The sequence below is a fragment of the Osmia bicornis genome, chromosome 13, assembly GCF_907164935.1.
Source record: "Osmia bicornis bicornis chromosome 13, iOsmBic2.1, whole genome shotgun sequence".
Classification (NCBI taxonomy): domain Eukaryota; kingdom Metazoa; phylum Arthropoda; class Insecta; order Hymenoptera; family Megachilidae; genus Osmia; species Osmia bicornis.
In genome coordinates, this window is record NC_060228.1 from 5,504,247 (window position 1) to 5,527,511 (window position 23,265).

The 23,265-nt window shown below is 39.2% G+C and overlaps 2 protein-coding genes and 1 long non-coding RNA gene across 3 annotated transcripts in view; 1 reads left to right on the forward strand and 2 right to left on the reverse strand.

Moving 5' to 3' along the window:
• Positions 1 to 11: 11 nt before the first annotated feature.
• LOC114878108 (30S ribosomal protein S11) lies at positions 12 to 1,090 on the reverse strand. Its single transcript, XM_029191521.2, has 5 exons — positions 759 to 1,090; positions 571 to 698; positions 396 to 496; positions 248 to 313; positions 12 to 166 (listed from the first exon to the last, which is right to left on the reverse strand). Exons 1-5 carry the CDS (start codon positions 995 to 997, stop codon positions 59 to 61), a joined length of 642 nt encoding a protein of 213 aa, XP_029047354.2. The 5' UTR covers positions 998 to 1,090; the 3' UTR covers positions 12 to 58.
• Positions 1,091 to 7,429: 6,339 nt separating this feature from the next.
• LOC114878109 overlaps positions 7,430 to 23,265 on the reverse strand; it is a 64,122-nt gene continuing 48,286 nt past the window's right edge. The window contains exon 4 of the long non-coding RNA XR_003789704.2: positions 7,430 to 8,218. This is a non-coding gene — a long non-coding RNA (uncharacterized LOC114878109). The remainder of the gene's footprint in view (positions 8,219 to 23,265) is intronic.
• Positions 8,647 to 23,265, forward strand: part of LOC114878107 (zwei Ig domain protein zig-8-like) — a 67,494-nt gene continuing 52,875 nt past the window's right edge. The window contains exon 1 of the mRNA XM_029191520.2: positions 8,647 to 10,145. The gene's annotated coding sequence lies outside the window, so the exon portion shown is untranslated. The remainder of the gene's footprint in view (positions 10,146 to 23,265) is intronic.

Sequence of the window (23,265 nt, forward strand, 5' to 3'; positions counted from 1 at the left end):
GAAATATATAATTCAATATAAACGAATTTATTGAAAATCTGATGATACATTCTATGAATTATATCCTTCTTTGTTTCCTTGGTCTTGGAGGATTCCATGATACCCTAGTATCATCAGTGAGAGAAACAACATTCATTCCTGAAAGCTGAAGACCTTTCAAAGCACCCTGGATAAACAATAATAATAATCATTTATGATGAAAATATCATATAAACAGATATTCTAACTGCTAATGTCTGATATTCACCGCCCTACCAGGCCCAAGTCCTTGTATTCTTACTCTGACTGTTTTAATTCCTTTTTCAATGCCACGCTTAGAAAACATAAAATACATGGTAAAAGTATAAAAGAAATTTAATAGATCAAGTATATATCATTACAAGTAATCTCCTCACCAGCCCAAGTACATTAGCAGTTTGCTGTGCGGCAACATTAGTACCCTTCCTTGTATTTTTAAAACCTTCAACACCAGCGCTGTGTGTTATAATTACCTGTCCTATAAAGCATTAGAATTGCAATAGAATTATAACCATAATGCCTGAAGATCAACACCTATGAACTGAAACTTGCCTCTGTGATCAGTGAGAGTCATTATCGTATTATTCTTTGTTGCCTTTATATTAATAATATGCAACTTATTATATGGTACATCATCAAAAATCTTATTTGGTGTAGAAATATCAGGAAATAAGGTGTCTCTAAAATTGAGAAAGGTAGAAAGAGAAAGTTGTATATTATATATAATTTATAGCACTTACACCGAATCAGAGATAAGAGAAATATTAGTTACTCCTTCTCCTTCAGCAACATATGGTTTTTCGGGCTTAACTCTGAGTTTCTCTTTTCCTTGACGAAGTTCCTTCGATGCATTTGAGGTTATATGAATATTTCGAATGTCAATCAACTGAATACATGGCAATACAGTAGACTTTTTAACAGGTGAAATCACTGTCCTTGCAAGGGGACGTATCGCCAATTGCAAGGTGGATTTTATCATTTTAATAACTAAATTTGTAACGTTATTAATTAGAAACGAAAGCTAGCAGAACACTCTATCTATAATAACACAGAATGCAGCACCCTCTGCAGTGCATTGTGCTAAGCTCACATATGAAATCAATTCAAATATTCAAAATGACATTATTTTAATTCAATACGATAAAGTACATTATTGTGTTAAATCAAGTAAGTTTAAATATTAAAAATGATTCGATATGAAATTATATTCATAAAATATTAGAAATATTTTCATTATCAACCCACGATCATATTCCAACAGACGGTACCATGTTAAGTAAATTGCATTATGCACTCTGTTTATGTATAGCATTATTAATAATATAAGAAAGTATCAACCGTCTAAAATGAAAGATAAAAAATTTATATGTATATTAAATAAAAGATTTAAACTAATAATATTCGATACAATTTTCTATTTCATTAATTTATCCGACACCCACCAGATAACGCTAGACATACACCTTTCAAAGTGCACGGTAATATAAAATAAAAAATACAAAAATAGAATGAAAATTTATAAGATATATTTGCAATAGCATGATTTTGGATAGATTTTTATATTTTAATCAACGTAAAATGGCACATATACTTTTTAAAATATTAATATAATTGAATTAAGAAAAAGCGATGTATGCTAATGAATTTAAAATCCCTTTTTAATAAACAATTATACCGAACGAGAAGAAGAATCATAATACAATTTTTCCGATCATGATCATAATAAAATCCCATTATAAACCTTCATCGTTCCTGTCTGGAATTGAATATGGGACTCGTCTATCATCAGACATCCCACACGTCGAACTTATTGTATCCCTCCAGCATTCTATACATTTCGATACTGAATACGTTAATGCAACCCTCTACCCCAATTCCTGCCCCCCGTGCGGTACTATTTTATTAACATACTAAAGCGAGAATTCGAAATATTATGCTGGATTTCAATAATCCCAAATTACGTATTAACTATCACTAGATTTCCACGAACTAAACTGCACTCCACGTTTAATAAGTGACCAAAATCAAATCTCATATTTACAGAATGAATTCGGTTTAACCCGATCATAAAGGTGAAATGGAACAATTTGAAAAATGAAGAAATAAGAGAACTCTGAGTAGTATTACTATTACATTAGTAGCAGGGAGGAGACGGATCATAAATTAGTCTCTTAGCTAAACTAGTCCCTTGACTACACTATGTTAGCTAACAGTTAATACTGTAAATGAAGGTCTCACCCCATGGATACAGTGTCAATATACACTTGGAACTAACATAGCAATTGATAGCTCAGACTGGAGAATTAAATAATCATATTAATTATTATTATAAGGGTGGATGGTATTCACTCTCTTCTATTCTTTGGGTTTTTCACTTGTTTTTCTGATTCTCAGAAAATTTATGTGGACGTTGAAATTACCGAGATATGTACTTCACCCGTTGTATATCAGAACGAAGTGTCCTGGTTGAAAGTAGATCGAACGAAAGTTTGTTTATTTAACACAGCTTTACGTGCTACTAGGCTTTCGTCGAAAAATTATCTCTTGTTCAATGACGTTACCCCTTGCTCTATATCGGCCAAGTTGCCGGGTAACAAGTTGTTCAACGTTGATACTCGTGTCAGCCGATGAATTTTTCATACACCACTTTCAACGTGCTCGAGCTTTCTCGGGATCTATCATCGCGACGGATGATTAAATTCTGACCTGATCTGAACGACAAATCCGAGGACACAATTGAATTCTTTGTCCGTTAAATTGTGATCTTTCATGAAATTAAATGGTCGCCTTTCTGGCGATGTGAATTCTTATTTTTGAGACACAGTTATTAATTAATTCTCGAAAGAATACTCTAAGGTTGATGCAGAGTCATTTTGACATACACTTGGGTGCAATGCAGACTTCTCTTGGTTAAGGGTAAGCGTAGGGGTAGAAATCTACCACTAATTGCCTTCAGTCTTGGGAGAACCCAGGGTGAGACTCCTGTTTTCATATATGAAAAATATGGACTTCTCTTTTACATTTCTTTTTAATTAATCACAGCCTGAATTGCAGTCGACCATATAGAATTTTCGCACTCCAAAAAAGGACTCAATGGAGCATTGCAAATATTGAAGAATAACATGTTAACAAAATATATGCGTCCTCCTTGCAAAAAGAGGCATGGAAAATATATGTGGTAGAAATATTGTGAACTAACTGCATCATAAAATTCAATGTTTCTTTATTTTAAACAACGTGCAAATTGAAAATCGTTAGTCGTAAAAATGTTAGTATCAGCTGAAATCAATTTACCAGCAGAGAATTTGTTACTCGGACAATTAATTTTTAACAAAAGAAGAAAGCAATCGATTATGATTTATGATGTACGATTCCGAGCTATTTCAAACGAAAGGCAATACAATCAATTTTCAATTTAAATTGTATTTTTATCTTTAATAGATTCTGCGATAGCCCCGGGGTGTGAATTTTCAAAGGGTGATTTTTATCCCTTAATCTTAAAAAGATACGTTTGCCTCCACTTTAATAAAAGGGGATTTATTATTTTCCTATTTACTAAACTATTTCCATTTCTATTTACAATTGTTAATTATTAACCACTAATATTATAATAATTCCACTAATTAACTAGTATCAACATAAATTATTTCAACCCCAACCACCTCGGGTTAACTAAAATAACCCAAAGGAAACAAAATTTTTCAACCCACCCTCGTTCGATGTTCCTTCTTAGCTCGCCAGACACGAAACAGAAATAACCCAATCGTCGTAGTGCAAGGGTTCAATTCTGCAAATGTCAGTTGTTGACAGTCAAATGAACGGTATAAAGACTGGAAGGGTTGCCGCCCCATAAAGGTCTGAAAATTAACTGGTTCCGCATCACGTTTTATCGTCCACCTATATCAAATTCCCGGTTACAAATGGGGGTCGATGTGCGCCCTCGGGATATTATATCGTCGCGTTGCATTGTATACAGTTTTTTCCTTACGTTGCATGTTTCGTCATATAGGAAATAATCGGTTCGATGGCGAGCGTTAAACGACCCCACCCACCTTAACAATCCATTCCGAAATTGATTATAATATAATTTATGTAACACCTAAAATTTAATTATACTATGATTTAAACAGGGCGATGTCTAGAGCTTGATAGAATTTAATAGGTATTCAATTATTTTAAGAAATTGAACATTTTTCTTTCACATTAATTAATAATATCCATGTAAATAATTTGTTGCCATTTTCAATATAAAAAATGAAAGCGTTGCTATGAAAGTATTATGATTATTGTCTACGTTTTAATTAAATTTAAAAGTCGAAGCCAGCAGTCCTGGATTTAAAACAGAAACTCTCAATATTTTATGCTTATCAATGTTTCATTTTTTTCTATCGAATCGATCACTCCTAGCGAATGATGTAATAGGAGAAAGAAGTATCTTGTTTTTGCGATGATTCTTTTGATAGAGTTATTGATCCTCGTTGCTGTTGATACGATGTGTGAAGGGTATTCTTTAAGGTATTGCGGTAATCGGAGTGAAAGAAGCTCGAAACGCGATAAAAAGATTGAAGAAACAAGATAAGAGCGTAGGAGAAGAATAGGTATTCATGAATGTAAGCTGAAAAGAAAATTAGAATGACTATGAAGATCACTTTCAACCCTTTCATAATTAGATACATCTGACGAACCTATTACGAATATTTGTAATATTACTGCATATTAATTTTTCCTTTAAAAATTCTCTTCAACTGAAGATTGAATAAATTTCAGCCAGTAATCAAATGTTTTCCAGTCTTTATTAACCAGAACCATCAGAATACCAAGTTAATTAACTATCTGTACGAAAATTTAATTAACAAAGTAAATTGAAATCACTGTTCCTGGGAGGTAAAAAGGTACAAAGGTGGTTCAATATCGAAGATCTAATTCACAAAAATATTTTGGGGATGATTCTCAAAAATAGCACACAGTGAACCGATCGATCGCTCTCAGACTTCTCGCATAAATTAACATCGAATTTACCAAAAAAGAAAGAGAGAGAGGGTTCTGACCCCACTGTTTACAGATGCATTTTCGATTTTGTCTCCGAGGGGAAGTACGCGAGCATCGAGCCTCGTGCGCTACCCACTCCACGCCTCTCCCTGTAATTATGTAATGGTCTTACGACGAACTTCATAATAACTGACGCAAATGAGAGGGTCTCATAATTAATTCTCGCATACTTATGAATAGAATAAGAGAAGTGGAGAGTGAGACACGGTGCAAGAGTGGAGGTGCGGAGATGTTGGGGTAGAAACGGGGGTGAGACTCAGAGGAGGAGACACGTTACCCTATGCTGAGCTTGCGTAACCTAGTATCTGCAAATCCCATGTTGAAAGCCTCCCACAAAGCAGTGAATCAACCCCGTTAATTTGTTAAGTGTAAAGTGAATCAAATCCGTTCGCAATAGTCGTGTATCGTAGACGTGACCGTAAGCATCGACCGGCACTCCAGTTAGCCACAAAGACCGTTCATAAATTACTTTCACCATTCCCTCTGTCTACAGAATGATTCACATTTATACCAAAATATTAGCCGTGGAAATGAAATTTTTTTACCAGTTTGGTATAATAAATAAAACAAGGAGAATTCTTACTAGGGGATGAAGGGGTTAGAAGAGTCAGCTGAACACCCCATTAAGAAACCAAAATCCTTATCTAAAAATTTTAAATAACATTAAAGAAAAAAAATTAGTTGCTACCCTGTTTTATTTTCAGAGGATCTCTTTGAAAATATTAAAACGCTGTCAACTATAATTTCTTTCCCCTCATACTTCGATAACTTGAACATTCAGCAGTTAAACCGGTTCGTAATTCAACTTGACCATTCGTTTTGAAATGATTTGCAATTAAAAGCGAACGAACGCATCCGCGGCCATCCAGCGCAGACACGTAGGCGGGTTTTTGTCGATTTACTAGTATTCCGGTATGGCGAACGTACCATGGCCTGAATCCACTTTCGAGATCTATCTTTAAACCTTTCCTTTGCCCGGCTACCATCAGGATGCTCGTATACCTGGCGTGCTAACGAACCTGGCGAAAACACCTGCGCGGCTGGCTGTTTCATTCAGCATTCCCGCTTGAATACTTCGAATGTGTCGAACTTGAAAAGACGTTTAAATTTGGAAAAAATTCCGTTTCACGACTGGCGGGTTCGTTAAACGTCGTATCAAGCGTGTTGCTCGTTTGTCACGTGAAACGACGCGACGAATCGTGTGTCCGAATAATCGGATTCGATTGTAACTACGGGAGAATCTACGACTGCCAGTCGTAAAAATGGTATCGCAGTTTTTCTATTTTATTTTTTTTTTTTTATCTCGCAGTTATTTCACGTCGCTGAGAAAACTATTCGACTACGCGCGAATAAATTTTTACAATTTCTCCCCGTGCATTTCAATTTTCAAGGACCGACCGTGTATACGCGTTATTTGCACCAACGTCGATCAATGCATTCCATTATAAATGCGAACAAAAGAATTGTTGCGCACGGAGTAAATTGAAACACCGTCACCGGTGCATCATATTCGAATTCCAATTTCGTCCTCCACGTTTCTCTCCCTCTTGTTATTTCTCTTTTTTCTTTTTTTTTTTAATTGTTACTTAGTTATTAAAACCGCAATGGTATTAGATTAATCGATCGATCAAAATCGTTTGACTGGCAGGGATAATAAAACTACGAAAAATCGTACACATTTTTCTCTCTTTCCTCGGCTCTTTCTCTTCGAGAACGAGGTTCATTTGCACGAACCCGGGTTCATTTACCAGTGAAACTAATTCCACAGAACGAAGCTCGCTAAGAAAATTGTACCCGACGATTGTTAGTTAGGCTGAACGAATTATTAATAGGGTCTCTGCTTTACGAGCAGAGAAACCATTCTGAGGGACCTAATGCATAACTCGTCTGATCGTTTATCTGCTACCTACACTCCCAGCCAAAATGATATGTGCTATCATTCATTTCCTTAAATAGAAATTTAAGATAACAGAATTCCCATGTTGAAGCAAAAATATTCTCAGCAATTTTATAATATTTTAAATACAATTATTGGATAATCAAATGTAACACATATCTGATATCATTTTTACCGAGACTACATATCGTTCCTTTTCTACGTCCATCTTTCCACCCTTTTCACTTTGAAATTTTCATCCCATATAAGCTACCTGGAACGTACGCTTTTCGAGTACGAAACTCTCGTTAGTGAGGTCGACGAATTGATCAGAGCTCTGAAACGGAACGGAGTTATGAACCGATCGAGGATCTTCCTCGTCCTTATTATTTATTCAGTAACGGTACATAATATATATACATATATGTATTTTATATATACATATATATATGTGTATGTATACGTTGGCTGCGCTTGAATATTTTATAGAAACCATTGCCAGTGTCGGCGCTTTTCGTGCCATGATACCCCAATGGATGCGCGTTGACGATCGCTGGAAATCGTAAAATCGATGAGAAACCGTCGAAGGAGAGCCTTTTACCGGATTGGCGAAACCACGATCGCCGGTGAAAGGAAAACTATTCTAGCGTGGTTGCAACATGGATTTCTTTGGTCTGTCGTGACCCATCGAATAACCCCTTCTTAATTAACCAACGATTTTTACGTCGGAAGGAAATGAAAGGATCCCCCCACCGACTCGCAAGACGGACATTATATAAAATCGATGAAAGTCTCATCAAAAGGACCGACTTTCTCAGTTTTTGTTTAATTCTATAGGTCCGAGCATTCATCGGACCCCTTTAAATCAGGAGATGGCCGATCAGAAGGCTTCGTTTCGCAATTAACATGAAAGGAAACGGCGGCTCACGGCCGGTGCAATCACGAGGACCGATTAAAATGTTACGCTCGTTAGTTTATCAGAAATACGTTCGAACGGCGTTAAATCTTACCGTGTCCGGGTGCGATATTTTCGGAACACGTCGAAATAGTTTTCGTCGACGAAATCTAACACGTCGAACCGCGATTTAAATTCCTTCGACGAGACGGTCCATGATTTCTTACGATTCTCTCAAAGTCTCGTTTCATCCGTCATCATTATCTGTCGTCTCGCGAAATCCTCGTTAGAATGTCGAACACCTAGGTATGACTCTTTGAGAAACTCACCGAACCCATATCTACCCGCGTCGTTTCCCGCCTAGCAATCAGTTAGATTCTCTGAAAAAAAAAAAGATTTTCAATCGTACCGACATTCCATCATTCTCAAACGCATCCCGTCGAACGGTCTGCAGGTGTGGACATCGGCTATGAGTAAAACGGTTACTCCTCTCCTCCAACCTCATTGTTCCATTCTTTACCCACCCCTTCTGAAACGTCCCTTATCCTCCTCCCTCTCGCATACTAGTTTCCTTCTCTCGTTCTGTTCCCCGAGTAGCCCTCCCCTCGCCCTCTTCTCCTCTCTTTCTCACATCGAAAGTGGACACATGCTTGGCCCTAGTCACCGTCCCTACGAATTCCAGGGATCAATGCGTCGGTGCACCAAAACGCCTGCGCCACCCCCTTCAACCCCACCACACCCACACCGCTTAGCCGAGCAGCAGCAGCAGCAGCAGCAGCGGCGGCAGCAGCACCACGAGCACCAGCATCAACATCAGCAGCAGCAGCAGCAGCAGCAGCACCAGCAGCAGTAGCGACAATAGTGGCGACGAGGACGACGACGAGGAGGACGGTGGTGGCGGTGACGTTGGTGGCGATGTCACGAACAACCCCACCAATACACCCTCAACATCGCCGTCCATGCGAATCGTAAAGTACGTAGACTCGGGGCTGGTTATCAGAGTGCTGGTGGTGCATAACCGGCTGGTGGTGCCGCCGGTGTGTTCTCCTGCTCGCAGTGCCGAGAAATCCACCCTCCTTCGTGGAGGCATACCCTCCACCTTTCGTCGTACCTACCCCTCTCTATTCCGTTCCCACTACCTCCTCCGACGGGATATCCACGTCCCTTTTACCCTCCCTCGTCGAAACGCTCGTTCGCTTCTACAACGATACGAGAGGGCGCTCCCCTCTCTTTCGATGTGCGCGGTACCCGAGCCTCGGAAATTCTGAAAGCGTTTCGCGCCTGTGCGACCGGCGCGGGGGTGGCAAGGGACCGAAAATCGAGGTGAAAGGAAACTCCGCGGATCCGGCCTAAGGGTCTCTCCTAGGGCTGGTGCGTATCGGTTCTAGGCGATTTCGACGTGTCTTTGTCGTACGAAGAAGAAGGAAAAAAAAAAACGAAGTCTAACCAACTATCTCGTTACACGTACGATCGAAGTCCGCGTTTTCAACCCCCTCCGTCGTTTTACGTGTGTGTACCATCTAACGTGTAAACACACGTACGTTTGCGTGTTCCATTGGCGAGATACGGTGTACAGTGTGACAGACACATCGCGATACAAACGGATTATACATATCGTCTGAATATCGTGTAGACCTCCTTTCCCTCCAACTTCTCTGTGCCGATTCGACGGAAGAGCCGAGCTCGCTCGGCTAAGGAACAACGAACCGAGGGAGAAGAGAGGACATTTACACGAGACGTCCGATACCAGACGACGACTCGACGGACTCCGTTCGATCGTGGTAGTGGTGGTGGTTTCTTCCTTCGTGTGACACACTTTTGTCGTCAGAGAAGAGAAACTCTCTTTTTCTTTCTCTCTTTCTCTATTTCTGGTGGCTCATCCAAAAGGAGAAGACTAGGCGGACTGGATATATCAGTCCCGTGTGCGTAGAACATCGCAAGTGAGAGTTTACTGTGTATCGTGAGAGTGAACAGTGATAGGAAAGGGTTGTTTGGTGCTTGACTGAGGGAAAACTCGATTTCTTTCGAACAAGTGAATCCGTTGCCACCTAGAAACTGGCCAGGATTTACGATCAAAGACCATCGTGGATCGTGAATACGGGGGTATCATGTATCCCCGATTGCAACCCTCCTTTGAGGGTTAAATCAACGATTTTAACCGTCGGCTTTGCTGTGCTACAACCTACGCCACGGTGTGTAATTGTACACTGGAACTAGACGGAAGTTCACTTTCTTAAGGACTACCGATTTCGGCGCAAGATCTGGTCCCACTGAGGACTAACCGTGTACCACATCCCCGCGCTGAAAGTGAGTCTTACGCTATGATGCTTCTTCCTTTTTACCTCGCCCACTAGCTAACCTCTGTTTGCATCGTAGCTTCGATTTCATTCGAAAAAGAATCTATTTTACATAATGCATGACAAAATCGTACCAGCCAATTATCATCCTTATTTCGCGACGTCCATAAACTACGATTATGGATTTATTAAAATTCAATCGAATCACTTTATATGCATTTTTTTTTCTCTCTAACGAAGCAAAGTTAACAACACTTTAAATCGAATCCAATTTATCCGTCTCGCATCACTTTGTCGCAATTAAAATCCCAAGGAAAGTTGAACCGTGTCGACCAGTCTGCGACGATTTCGATCAACAAAGCGAAACCTTATTTCATTCTTCCGATTAGTGTGTCGGTAAATGATAATGCGTTTATCTATACATCCGGTCGTAAGGCTTTCACGATTGTGCTGCTATTTTCCGCTTAATTATCCAGAAGCGTTTCGAACGAAACCATAGAATCGTGACTTTGACTCTATTGTGGCGATAAATCACCGGTTACTAGACTCTTCAGGCACATTACACTTATAAGTAGACTTGAACTATCGCTTTTTTATTTCCTCATCGTAGATTGTGGAATGTTAAATATAGAAAATGATAAGGCGATTGTTGTGCCTTTTAGTCGTCTGATTCGTCGAGAATTGTTAAAGGAAATAAAATGATTTGCATTGGAGAAAATTAGGATAAAATGAGCTTCAGGTGTATCGAGACAAAGTTAACGCAGGCAATTAATTTCAAGCAGAGCTGTTTGAAATTTTTCAACGAGATAACTCTCGAAATGAAACATGATTCAACGATGTGCAAATTTCCCTTCTAATGAACTTTCTCCGAGCGCGCAACATATTCATTTCACACGCGCGAATTACACGTAATTTTCCGCGATGCAAATGCCGCGAATCGTCGAATATCCATTTCTGATTCAACTTCCCAGACAACGGGGGCGTTCATTGAATTCGTTGTCTCCTGCCTTTCGCCTCTGAGGTTATTCAACAATTCGTTATTTATGCAAATTCACCGTGAACCTTCAGAAGGTTGGACAAAAAGAATTTCGTTAGAGGCACAAAAGCATCGAGAAAATTGATGTACCGCTTCAGAGAACCGGCTGCATCAGAAAGTACAATCTTGTGTTCGACCGACTAATTCAATGTTCCGCCTTTTGTTGCACGAAAATCGAATTTTCCAATTTTTCTCTCGTTTTTTTTTCCCATGTTGAGTTACACGGATACCTGTCCTTGTGAACGCAAACGTTATCGTTAACCGTTACGATGGTATCGAGCAAAAGTTTTCTCGTGAAACGCTCTCATTAATCATCTATAGAATCGATAAAAAAGAAAATATCTTTCACAGAATATTTCAATCCAGTCGTTGACCAAGTTAAACTTACGTTATTTTTACTTCCTGCGAAGCGGCGACAAGAAGCGTTAACAAATGAAGAAATAAATATAAAAAAACCTCTTGACCGATCGATAGAGCGTTTAACCTATTTAACGCAATTAATCGTATTGCGGAAAATGAATCTTTAATAACTGCTACTTCTGCGAAGTAAAAATCTGTGAACTAAAAAACTACTAATTTGCGGCTAAGAATCAAGATAGAAAAGAAATTTCATGTTTCGTTTAAATGTAGGTGAAATGATCTTGATTATGTTATGAATATAAGGGTAGTTTCGAAACATAGAAGGTCTGATATGATTTGATGAAATAAAAGTAGAGCAAAATGGCAATTGACGTATATTAGTTTGAAGGTTGAAGTTATATGAAAATAAATATAAAAATGGTTCATTAATATTTGAATATAAAATGACTGCTTCTTTGATAAAACAAAAAGCGGATTAACCAAACCAAAGCTTAATATTGCCTATTAGTGATATTCAATTTTTAACTCCTGTTTAATCCCAGAAATGCTATTTAATGAGCTTTTTAAATCTACAATTTTCAATTTACAAACTACAGATCCTTCACGGTTTTCAAATATAAGCAATTTTGAATATTTGGTGGACTCATTAGATTCACTAATTTGTATAAAAATATTAATGAAACCTTTGTATAATCATGTTCATCAAGCTTTAAGCTTCAAATTGATACGCTGTAACTGACATTTCGTGATACTTTTATGTCATGAAATTCCATCAAAAACCTAATAATCCATCTTCCATTGGTACAATTCGATGAAACCCTTTTCGCCTAACTCGTTTATCGAGGGCGCAATTATAAAACGTTCGGTCTCTCAAGGCCGTCATAAATTCACACCCTGCTTGCACGGCGAACCTTTCTTCTAAGCATGCGACGTGCCATTGATCATGGTGGATAGAGGTAACTCGCGTGGCCGAGGGTTCGACGTTAGTTACGTTAATTTCTACGAGGCGTCCCAGTTTTCCACGAGTTGGCTCGCTGTTGCCCCAGCCAATACTGTCGTGGAAAATTACCAACGCCGTTCTGTTGACAAGCGATCCTTCTTTTTGTTATTCCACCCTTTTTTTTTACACCCTCGCTGCCTGCCTGCTTAACGTCTATCTCCTCTCCGTCGCCCCTTTTATAAGTTCCAACCCTCACGGTGTCGTTAGTCTTGGTGGCGCGGCTTCCCTTCCTAGCGAGCCATCGGATTGAAAGCGAATCAGATATTTATTAATGCGCGATAGACGACGCGGATCGAAGTCTTAATTGTCCCCTTCTCGCCCCCAACAGTTTGCACGTCGAAACGAATGCCATGGGTTACACGGCCCTTCAGGCCGACGAATAAACTCGCACGGTTACGTGGTCGACGAGGGTGTTTACTGCTGGAAGCTACGAAAGGGATTAAGAACTTATGACACTTCACGACCACGGTTCGCCCAGGGTAAACATTTTCTCGCGGGATCATCGAAACACCGGGGGTAAATTAAATTCGCCCCCGTCTGATTCTGAATTCCTGACCGAATGTTGGGGAGGAGATTTAGGTGGAAATATACCGATCAATCACGATATTTATATTTTGGAACGCTATTTTTTTTTATTAGATTGAAACGCGTTAGTGTAATTAGATTTTTGTTAGGGGTGCGCCGAGTTCCCTATTTTCGTCAAAAGAATCAAATTTTTAATATTGCTTAATTTTTCTTTTTTTTATTTGCGATGTCATAATATGGTTGGAACGAATTAAACACCTGTAATATTTATCGATACGATTGCCGAGTACGAAAGTGAAATAACGAATTGAGAAAATGAATCGAGCCTGTAAGTGTCTGCAAATTGAACGATCAAACTGTTTCTGTGTGTTCTATGAATAAAAATGAGAATCAAAGTGTCGTGTAAACATTGGTTCGGAAACAGGTACTTGTATAGAAGAGAAGATCGATTGCTTCAGGCTAGAATTCCAAGTTTTTTCCCCTTCGATTTTATTACAAAATCAACGTCGATTAATACTCAGATCCATCGTTTTCTGACAACTTTTGAAAAATACAAAGTGGAGGAAAGAAGATAAATGTGGGTCGAGTGAATTTATGATAAATTATTATTTTTTTTAAATAATGCTACCTGCGGACACGATAATCGCGTCGATGAAAATTATGAGTTAAAAACGTCGAAATATCTTCTGGAGGGATTGAAATTGATGACGGTCACCTATTATTACAATGGGAACGAGAGAAAAAGAGATTTTTGTCCTGAAAACGATGAACGAGAGAAAAAAAAAACAGTGAAGCTCGCCTGGCATTTTGACGGGTCGATAAAAAAATAAAAGAACCGGCCAACAACAAGATAAATCGGCTTGTTAAAAAGTACGGGAGGAAATATCTGCAGCAAGTGAAGTTTAAACGTGTTATTAGTTCGCCGTCGAATATCGCGCTGAGAAGTTATGGAAATAACAATGAGGAGGATTTCCATGTGCCAGTGCGTATTCAACGCGCACGCGCCTATCTTCTATAATTAATGATTTTTTTTTTTAATACACAACCAGGGATTCCAATTTTATTATTTTATATCGCACTTAATAGTCGAATAAACAGACAGTTTACTTGTAATTAATTAACCATCATTAACTGGTTAATTATCTCAACTGGAAACCATTATGGTTAAACGTAGTATTAATTATTAATTTCGTCACTGGAGTGTAATTACGTAATTATTCTTCGTATTATAATATTAGAAATTTGAAATAACAAAGATCATTGACTTACCGCGCTCTGTTAATTTTATAATCGTTACAGGCTTTTTATGCGAAAGGGTTAATATAAATGGTAAACAGATATTATCACGTATGAACAGCTCTCGGTTGAAACGAATGTGTACGGCGCCAATGAACTTTAACTCCGAATCGTTTAATGATATTCCCAGGCCATTACAGGCAATCATTGCAAGAGTCGAGCGTGAAATTTACAAGGTTTCATTAAGGCCGGTTGAACTCGCTGAACATACAACGGCAGCCCGCTAATAATCGAATTAACCGACCCGTTTTAAATTTCCTAATACGCGATCCTCACGAAAATTGCACGCTCCCGCGCTGTTTAAATCGACGCCCGTCGATTTCGCTCGTCGAGCAAACGAGCCGAGAATTATTTTGTTTAATATCCCTCGACTCGGTTGGAATGCTCTTTAAGCAACTTCTCGAAGACGTTGAGGGCTCGTTACAGAGTTAAATAAACACCTGGGCGTATTAACTAACGGGTAACCCGAAGGTATTGTTGCCTAGTTAACAAGAAAACACGTCGAGTTAGCTGGCTCGAACGAAGATGCTGTCCCGACACTCCGCTAACTTTTACAAAACTTTACGAACCTCGGGAACAACAAAACATCTGAAACAAAAGATGTTCAGAATTGTTTGCCTAACTATGCTACAACCGTTGATGATCAAAAACTTGTCTGCTCATCGAAATGGAAATATCAAATGTCGATGTGTACACCGGTTCATTAGAAACCCTGTTCTAACGGTAGATCGAGTTAAGCTAAGGCTACAAAGCTTCATTAACCCTTTCGTTACAAAGCAGGATTCAATCAAAATCCTCTCACAATGTACAAATTCTTTTGACTTATTACACGAAATTATATATTCCAGTTTATTAAATCTACTTCGCTTTATGAATTTCTACTCCATTGTTTTCTTTACTTATTGTATACACCGGACGATCTATACCAGGTGATTGTAGTTACCCTTAGTGTACAGTGACCTAACCAGTGAATGACTATACGCGTTTCCATTTAATGGCAAATAACATAATCAGTCCTTAGTACACAGCGACCACTTAATGACGGATGACTATAGCCACCCTTAACCACTTGATCAGTTCAATATACACTTAATGATAGTCTTCCTTAGTATTAACCACTTAATACAGTCTTAGTGCATAATAAGCACTCAGTGGTGGATGACTATAATCATCTCTGGTATCGAAAGGGTGAACTGGTCACGGTTCCAAGAGAGGGGTGCAACTATTTTTGACGGGACAGATACAACTCGATGGGGATCGAATTTTATCTAAACGATCGATCGAATTCGTCACGATGCTCAGGAACATAATGAAATTTATCAGAAGGATCGAGGAGAGAAATGTTGCATGCCGGTGACATCGGCACCGGGGGGCAACAACGAAGGGAGCGGCGTGGTCTGCGTGAGACCATTAACCGAGAATTTCATGATACGCTTCATTGCACTAATCCAATTTAATTAGAACCGCTCGGATAATAAGCCTGCAACGACACACTTTGCTCATTAATAACGATCAGACTCCAGGCAAGCCGTTGCCGCGAGAGTCATCCGACGTTTTATCGTCCATCGTCTGTCTTCCTTATCGTTTACACATTCCTTCCCTTGGATTATGTAACTCCCGCGAATCTTCGCCCAATTTTCCATAGATCCTTGCTTTGCTTTCAAACAGATACTTGAATTAAGTACTGTGAGGAGAAAATTCAAGTATCATCGCACAGTTTCTCCTACTCGATCAACTTGCCAATTCTACTGAAAATGAGATAAATAAAAGTCCTGACGTTTCACATCCTAAGCCATTCGCGAGAGCAAGAAACGGGCTGAGCAGAAAAACGCGCGAACGTGTAATGGAAACGAAACGAAAAGGTCGTTAAAGATCTTAGAGGGATAAAATTGTTCGAGAGGGGTTTATCGATTTAGGTTCTTCAAGGTGAGATCGTTAAAAACTTCCCGATGCGAGTCATGCTCTTTTCTAATGGCTGATGATTCGAACGTATCGATAACCAGTCAGGGTTATCGGAGAATCTTGATGCTACAGAGTATGCGGATATCAAATTCATCGAGAATCTCAGGATAGACTGCAGTGACTGCAGGTGGATCTAGAATCTGAGGATACATCCAGTGTCATTTTTCTTCGGCCACTGGAAAGAGATTGATGAAGAATTTTGTACATCTTTCTTTTATTCAATATCCAGAACCATAAAGTTGCTACTTTCATATCAAAATGTTAGTTTCGAAGAGAACAATGGCTGTTAATTTTCAATTTCTTCCTAATTGCAACACATAAATTTTATTATCTCAAATAAACTGTAGGCAGACCAAAGAAGAATGTATATAAAATGCATACAAATGTTATCCTCGTTGAAAAGTTGAAGGATTTGTTAGAATGTCAGAGAAATCTGGGAAACTTTTTAACAGAAGGATTACACTGGAAAGCCACTAACAGTTTTAACGTGTCAGAAAACGTAGCCAAGGAAAGTGACGATCTAAAATGGATCAAAACTTCCTTCTGAATCGTGAAACGAAACACTGCAAAACGTACCAATTAAATTCTTATAAACGAATTGTTACTGATACTAGCAAAAGTGTAGGAAAATGTGCAACTATTTTGAAAGGTAAATAGAAGCCGGATTAAAGTGATGTTTATTTGCACTGAACTGGTGTGTTTTGTTAATGAAATTCCAACATTTTTCAGCTGTTTCAGTGTAATTGCATCGTGTCAACCGCATCGAATAGAAAGTGCCATTTGAAAACGTTTAAAACGGAAACAAGTTTATTTGCGGCAGGGAATGCCGTTTTATTTTCAACACTTCAATTAATGAAACAATGCAAATTAAAAAAAGAAACTTTTTAGCCGCGTATCGAGGACAAGTTTAGCCGGTGAAACGAATCCAAAAATAAAAAAAAAAAGTATACTTTAATCCAATTAATCGATGGTCCCTCGAAGAAATAAAAATTTAGATAATTAAGAGATATTCAATAAAAAGTATAATATCTGATCTAAAAAAAGGATACTTTATTCCAGCTATCCGGTTAATTGATACGGCACTTCTTATTGGTGATTCGAGTAAAAAGGTAGCCAACTCTGGTCATACCCAGCGCCGAGTTAATTTCGTGCAATTAACCAGCGATATCCACGGGAAATCGATGTAACAAATGCAACTCGCGGCCTCCGAGGTTGCAACTGCCTGAAAACTACGTCTCTACCGCTGCTGTTTCGAACTAGGTTATCCACCTCGAAAAGTGTTTCGCGTTTTTCGTGCCGGCGTTATACCTTAACGTCCCTCGTAAGGATGGCTGGAAACTGTGCCACAGACGGCAATAAGGAAGACTCTTGATTACGCTAGGTTAACGGAACGTCCCTCGACAACGGGGCAGGAGAGCAAAGAAATTGAAGAAAGCTTCGCCTTTTATCCTAAGCAAACAGTATTTGATATTCGAGAAATCGTGATTGCCGGTGGCCGAACGAAGGACGGATAGGATGATAGATTCGAACGATAAGAGGGACGAGATGAATAAACGCAGACGGTAGAAATAACAGAATAAAGGAGGAGGAAAAAGTGAGGACGGGGGGGTTGAAAGTGGGGTATAAAACGAGGGGGGAAGAGTACAATGTTACCCCGAGCGATAAACTCTAGCGGAGCGATCCTCGGGGAAATAAAGTTCTGGAATGGCTACGAAGAAGAGACTAAGCTTCAGCTTCACCGTCGCGGTCGTCTTCTCTCGCTTGACCTCTGACGAATTCACGCTGGAAACATCATCTCCCTTTGTTGGATTTTTCACTTCACCGCGTCACTCACCGAGTGGACCTCTCATTCAACGTTTGTATTTCGGGACAAAGCAACGACCCCTTTATTCTTCTCTCGTTCCCTTGTTTCCATTTTTCCGGCTACTCGTAACCTTGAGTCTTTTAATTCAACATTCGTCTGACTTTGCGGCGACCGGAAGGAAAGAAATTGAAATAGAAAGAAAATGGTGAAAGACTGATGGAACATCGTCCATCTGTTATGGATAATATTGAAATCCCACAAAGGGAAACATCGATGTTTCAAACTTCCCTCGGATTTACGAGTGCATATCAAAGTTGCATATCGTGTCTGTCAGTTTCCTGCTCGTTTCTTTCGCAACTTGGTCTATTAACAGAATCGTAGCACGATGGTAGTTAGGTTCAGTGACACGGATAACGTTCACGAGCTTGTACGTTCGTTTCGGCCGAACGGATCCAAGAGTTATCGCCGCCCTCGAACACCCTTTGACCTTTGCACAAGCACACGAAATGGAAGGCGGAATCTCGAAGTCGGGCAGCAGCCGTTTGAAACGCGATTCGTCCGGCTGCTTTCATAGCCCGTTGATTCTCGGTGTAAGGAAATCGACGACGACTGGCAATTTCGATCCTCGTGAAACGAGGAAAAGAGAAACACCTGGAAGGCTTTCGCCTACGTTTGAAATACCTGATCCCCGTGTATTTTCGCTTCATTACGCGTTAAAGTTATAATACCATCAATCGTTACCGCATGAAAACGCGATCGGTCATTATTTCGCGCTCGGTTATCGTAGAACAGAAATTCGAAACCGATACCGCGTAATGCTTATTGCACAAAGAGCCCCTGTTCGAACGCCTATACCCGCGTGCACCCATCGTACACGCACTCGGTATATAGGCAGTGACGGTAATTACCGCTCATTAAATTAATACCGGGCATTATGCACAGAAGAGAAATCCACTGACCCCTCTCTTTTTCCCGTATTCCGCGGCCGAAACTCGGAACGTGACTTATTGCGACGCGGCTTCCTGTAACTTTCCTCGTTTGTCAGCAAAAATTCCACCATTATTCCTGGCTATAGAGCACCGACCGAACAGCGATCCTTTTACCGATTAGCTTTTGCCAGGAACACGATGCTCCTACCCTCCTTCCTTGCTCTCTCATCCCACCGAGATTATTAGTCCCCAGAACTTGATTAACTAAGCTGCTAATCACACTGGCCAAGTCACTTAAATGTTTTTGCAGTTTAACTTTCATATGTGTCGATATATGCGATTATTTGTGAATCATTTTTGTACAACGATTCGAAAAGAAACAAATTATCATTAAAAAAAAAAGAAAAATGTTGGAAACCAAGGATTTCAACCGTGGATCTCTAGATTGCGAGTTGTATGTGTGAGTTTGTCATACTTCAGAATGTAAGGAGTAACACTGTAATTGTTAATATCTTTTAAACAATTAGCAGTCTGCCCCCAAAAGGGGGTATAGGCGTGTTCAGCTCGACGAGCTCTACAAGCTGGCAAAGTTTCATTAATAAGTGAGTGTAACACTTGGGTAGTTCTCCGTATCAGTAATAGAAGAAATCTTTAGAGAGACAGAAGACCGGCAGTGACGTAGAGGGGAAGGAGCTGCAAGTTTGATTTCCGGTACCGGTAGTTCTTATTCTTGCAAGAAATACTCATGAATTTATAGCTATTAGATGTATCTCTCTCAGCTCGCATCCATAACGAAACAGAGGAAAGTTGGTCGGAGGTAGGGAGGTATTATTACAAGAAGTTCTGTGTTTTAAAACCGTTTCTCTCTCGTTAAGAATTCTCCTATTACGGAAAAGTTTCAACAACGGACACCGAGACACCGGTCCACTTATGAATTCACGGCGAAAGATAACTTAAAGAGCGAGCATTACGCGACGGAAAGGAAAGAGCTAGGGATAAAATATTTAGGGGTGCGCGGGCGTCTTAGGCGTAAGATACAAGATTCAAAGTTTTACGCGACACTTTCGGAAAAGCTTGCCCCACGGCATACTCTATCTTCGGATGCCTGTTCCGCGATAGGACTACTTCCCGAGTTAGTGACGTTCGTCCACGATTCCCCCCTTTTCTATATCCCATCCTCCTGTAAAAGATGTTCCATAACCCTGGATCGTGATAAGATGTTCGAAAGGAACTTCGGAAACGAGAGAAGAATACATTTCCCTACGATTGTTCCTTTCATCGAAATAATCATTTTCAAATATCTACGATTACATTTATGAGTCAAATAAATGTTACAACATTTGTGATTTTATCCGAGCTAAATAATTTTCATATTTTTGTTATTCGAAACGAGAGCCCTTTGTAAGAAATTCAATAAATCATTTTACAAACAAAGGAGGAATACAATGACATTAATTAAGTTAATCTTAAGAAAGACAATCCCAGAGAATAGTGTCTAGATTCTAAGCTCCGGTAACCGGTATTAAATTCTACACCTATAATACTCCAACCAGGTAATCCACCTGTTCTACGGTATCAAAGATCTCGTGTAGGTATTAAGCAAGAGATTTCGTATACGATTGTTCAAATATCGTTTTCCCTCGAAGAAACGTAACTAATAGTCTCTGATGTCAAAGTGAGAGCGAAGCTCGTGTTTTCTCGTGAAGCCTTTCATTCAGTTCGAAAGAATAAGTGTAATGCGATCAGAGGTTAACTGAAAGCCAACGAAAGGTAAATCACCCTTCGGCATTTTCAATGTTCATCCATGTATAACAGTACACATGCTTGTTATACATAAGTTTGAAGCAAGTAGAAACTGATCTACATAGGGTGGCTCGGATAAACATTTTATCGTATCAAATTCTAGAATATTTAGTAATTAAAAATTACATTAATATTTTTATGTATAATAACCCTCTACTATTGTAACAAATGAAATCGACTTCTCCAGGTGAACTTACTATAAATTTCTTCGGGTAAATGATCTAATTGGAAGCGATTAACTGGAAATCACAGTTACATGCATAGGAATCGTTAAAGCAAACTAACGACGTTAAACAACTTCCACGAATCCGTCTGGGATTTCCTTCGCAACTTAAACTGTAATTTGCGGGGGTGTAAAAGAATAGAAACGGCAAAACCACGTGACGGAATACACATTGAAAATAATCGTGCGACCGACAAGGAGCCTGGATCTTGCTCATCCTCGGCCCTTCCATACAAATCTAACGAAATGGAGGCGAAACACGCAAGAGAGAGGTAGCCAAGCTACCCAGAACGTCCCTCGACTTATCGCACGGCTTTCTAGGATCGTACAAAATGCACTCGACCCAATTCAAAGGCAACGAAGAAAGAGAAAATGGAAGAAGAGAGAGGTCGAAGGAACTAAGGAGGGAAGAGGATGAAGGGGGGTGGTTAGCTTCCTATGGCCAGGAAAGGGAAAAGCAGTTTGCCAGTGAGCATCGAAGCCGGCCAAAAAGGCGTTAGGGAAGCCCGTCACGTTCTGGACGGCGTGAAAGGCATCCCTGTAAAGGAAAGGAAAACGAGGGAAAAGCGGGCCCTCGTTAGCCGTTCTGTTATTATTTCGATCTGGGTCGATCGTTCGATCGGTTACGAAAGGAACCACAGCTAAGAGCTGATCGCTACACGACGTGTCGTTAACCATTCATTTCTTCCCACGACAACCTACCCCATTGCATTCCAAATTAAACATCATTTCTTCGTCTTTAATATTTTTCAGATTCATTCCATCGATATTCGGTTAATTTTGAAAATCATGGAGCAAATGGAATTTTGGGGGGGTGGGCCAAGTACCAGAATCCTAGAATTAGAGATTTCAGAATTTTAGAACTTAGAATTTTAGAATATTAAAATATTGGAATCTGACAATTTTAGAATCTTAAAATCTTAGAATTTTAGAATCTTAGAACCTTAGAAACTTCAGAATCTAAAAAATCTTAGAATCCTAGAATCCTCTCTCTTATGGAGATTGACAACTGGCTACTACGTTTAATCCCGTTTCATTGTCGTCACCGGTGCTCAATCTCTTTCCATTCTCAGCATTTCCCGGTCCCGTGTAGGTTAAAATTTAATAGGGAAGCGAAACCGGGTAATCCGTTAATGAACGAAACGCGATCTACTTGAGAAGCGGACTCGAGAAGATTGTTTAATAACGCTCATTATTCCTCGATCGATCCACTCGATTAACGTTCGCTAAAATTGAACGTTAATTGATTTCGAGGGAATTTTGATTATTACCCCGTCTTCGTTTGTTTCGAACGTAAAAAAACGCTAGAGTAATGACAAGTCGATGCATCAATCTACGGGAATATTTGATAAAATATTCTTCCTTTTTGTAAAATATCTCGGGTCATCTCTGTCACCTGTCTGTTCAGCTGAAAGCGCTTAATTCGACGGTTTGATAAAATCTCCGACGATTTGTCGTTAATCACCAGCCTGCGATGATGAACGGGAGAAAATTCTATAAAATCAAAGCACGTTTCATCGATTACCAACGGTAATTGCGGACGATCGTTCTTAAACACTAAACGGCGAAAATGAATGCTGTAGATCGAAAGTTAAAATTCGATCGAATATAAAGGGATCTATTTATTTATAGGTATGCGCAAGAAATCAAAGGAAGAGTATTGATTTTGATAAACAATTTTCATTTTAACCCATTCACCTCTATCGAGCTATATTCGTCAAAGTATTTTTTCCTTCAATCGTTTTGAAGAGCTGCTCTCGACAGGTTCTAGCATCACAAAGTGAATCTTTTTGAATATATAAGTCATGTTTGGTAAACTGATAAAAATTCATTGCTGAAGGCAATTTGTTGATCTTCGAGACCTGACCGGAAAGAGTTAAGTATTGACTTTAATAAGAGGCGAATGCATTACGTTACGAATATTTTAAAATAAAAAACCTTTCCTCGGGTTTCCATGAAATATTAAAATGTACAGAGTTTGATAATGAAATTGAAAGTTTTATACTTGTTAAACTCACGGAGCATACGCTAATTAATTTGAAAATTAATTAATTATTTCACGCTCGAAAATTTGGAAAATAAATATGAAATGGAATTATTAATAATAATAAATAGAATCAAAAAATGGATAGTATTAGAAAAATAGTAGTATTGTCAGCTAGCAATTTGAAAGTTTAAGTGTACCTTAACTC

Coding starts and splice junctions, on each gene's coding strand:
- LOC114878108 (XM_029191521.2), bottom strand. CDS start 997: ATGATAAAATCCACCTTGCAATTGGCGATACGTCCCCTTGCAAGGACA. Junction 314..395: donor CTGCTAATGTACTTGGGCTG/GTGAGGAGATTA, acceptor ATGTTTTCTAAG/CGTGGCATTGAAAAAGGAAT. Junction 167..247: donor GACTTGGGCCTGGTAGGGCG/GTGAATATCAGA, acceptor TTGTTTATCCAG/GGTGCTTTGAAAGGTCTTCA.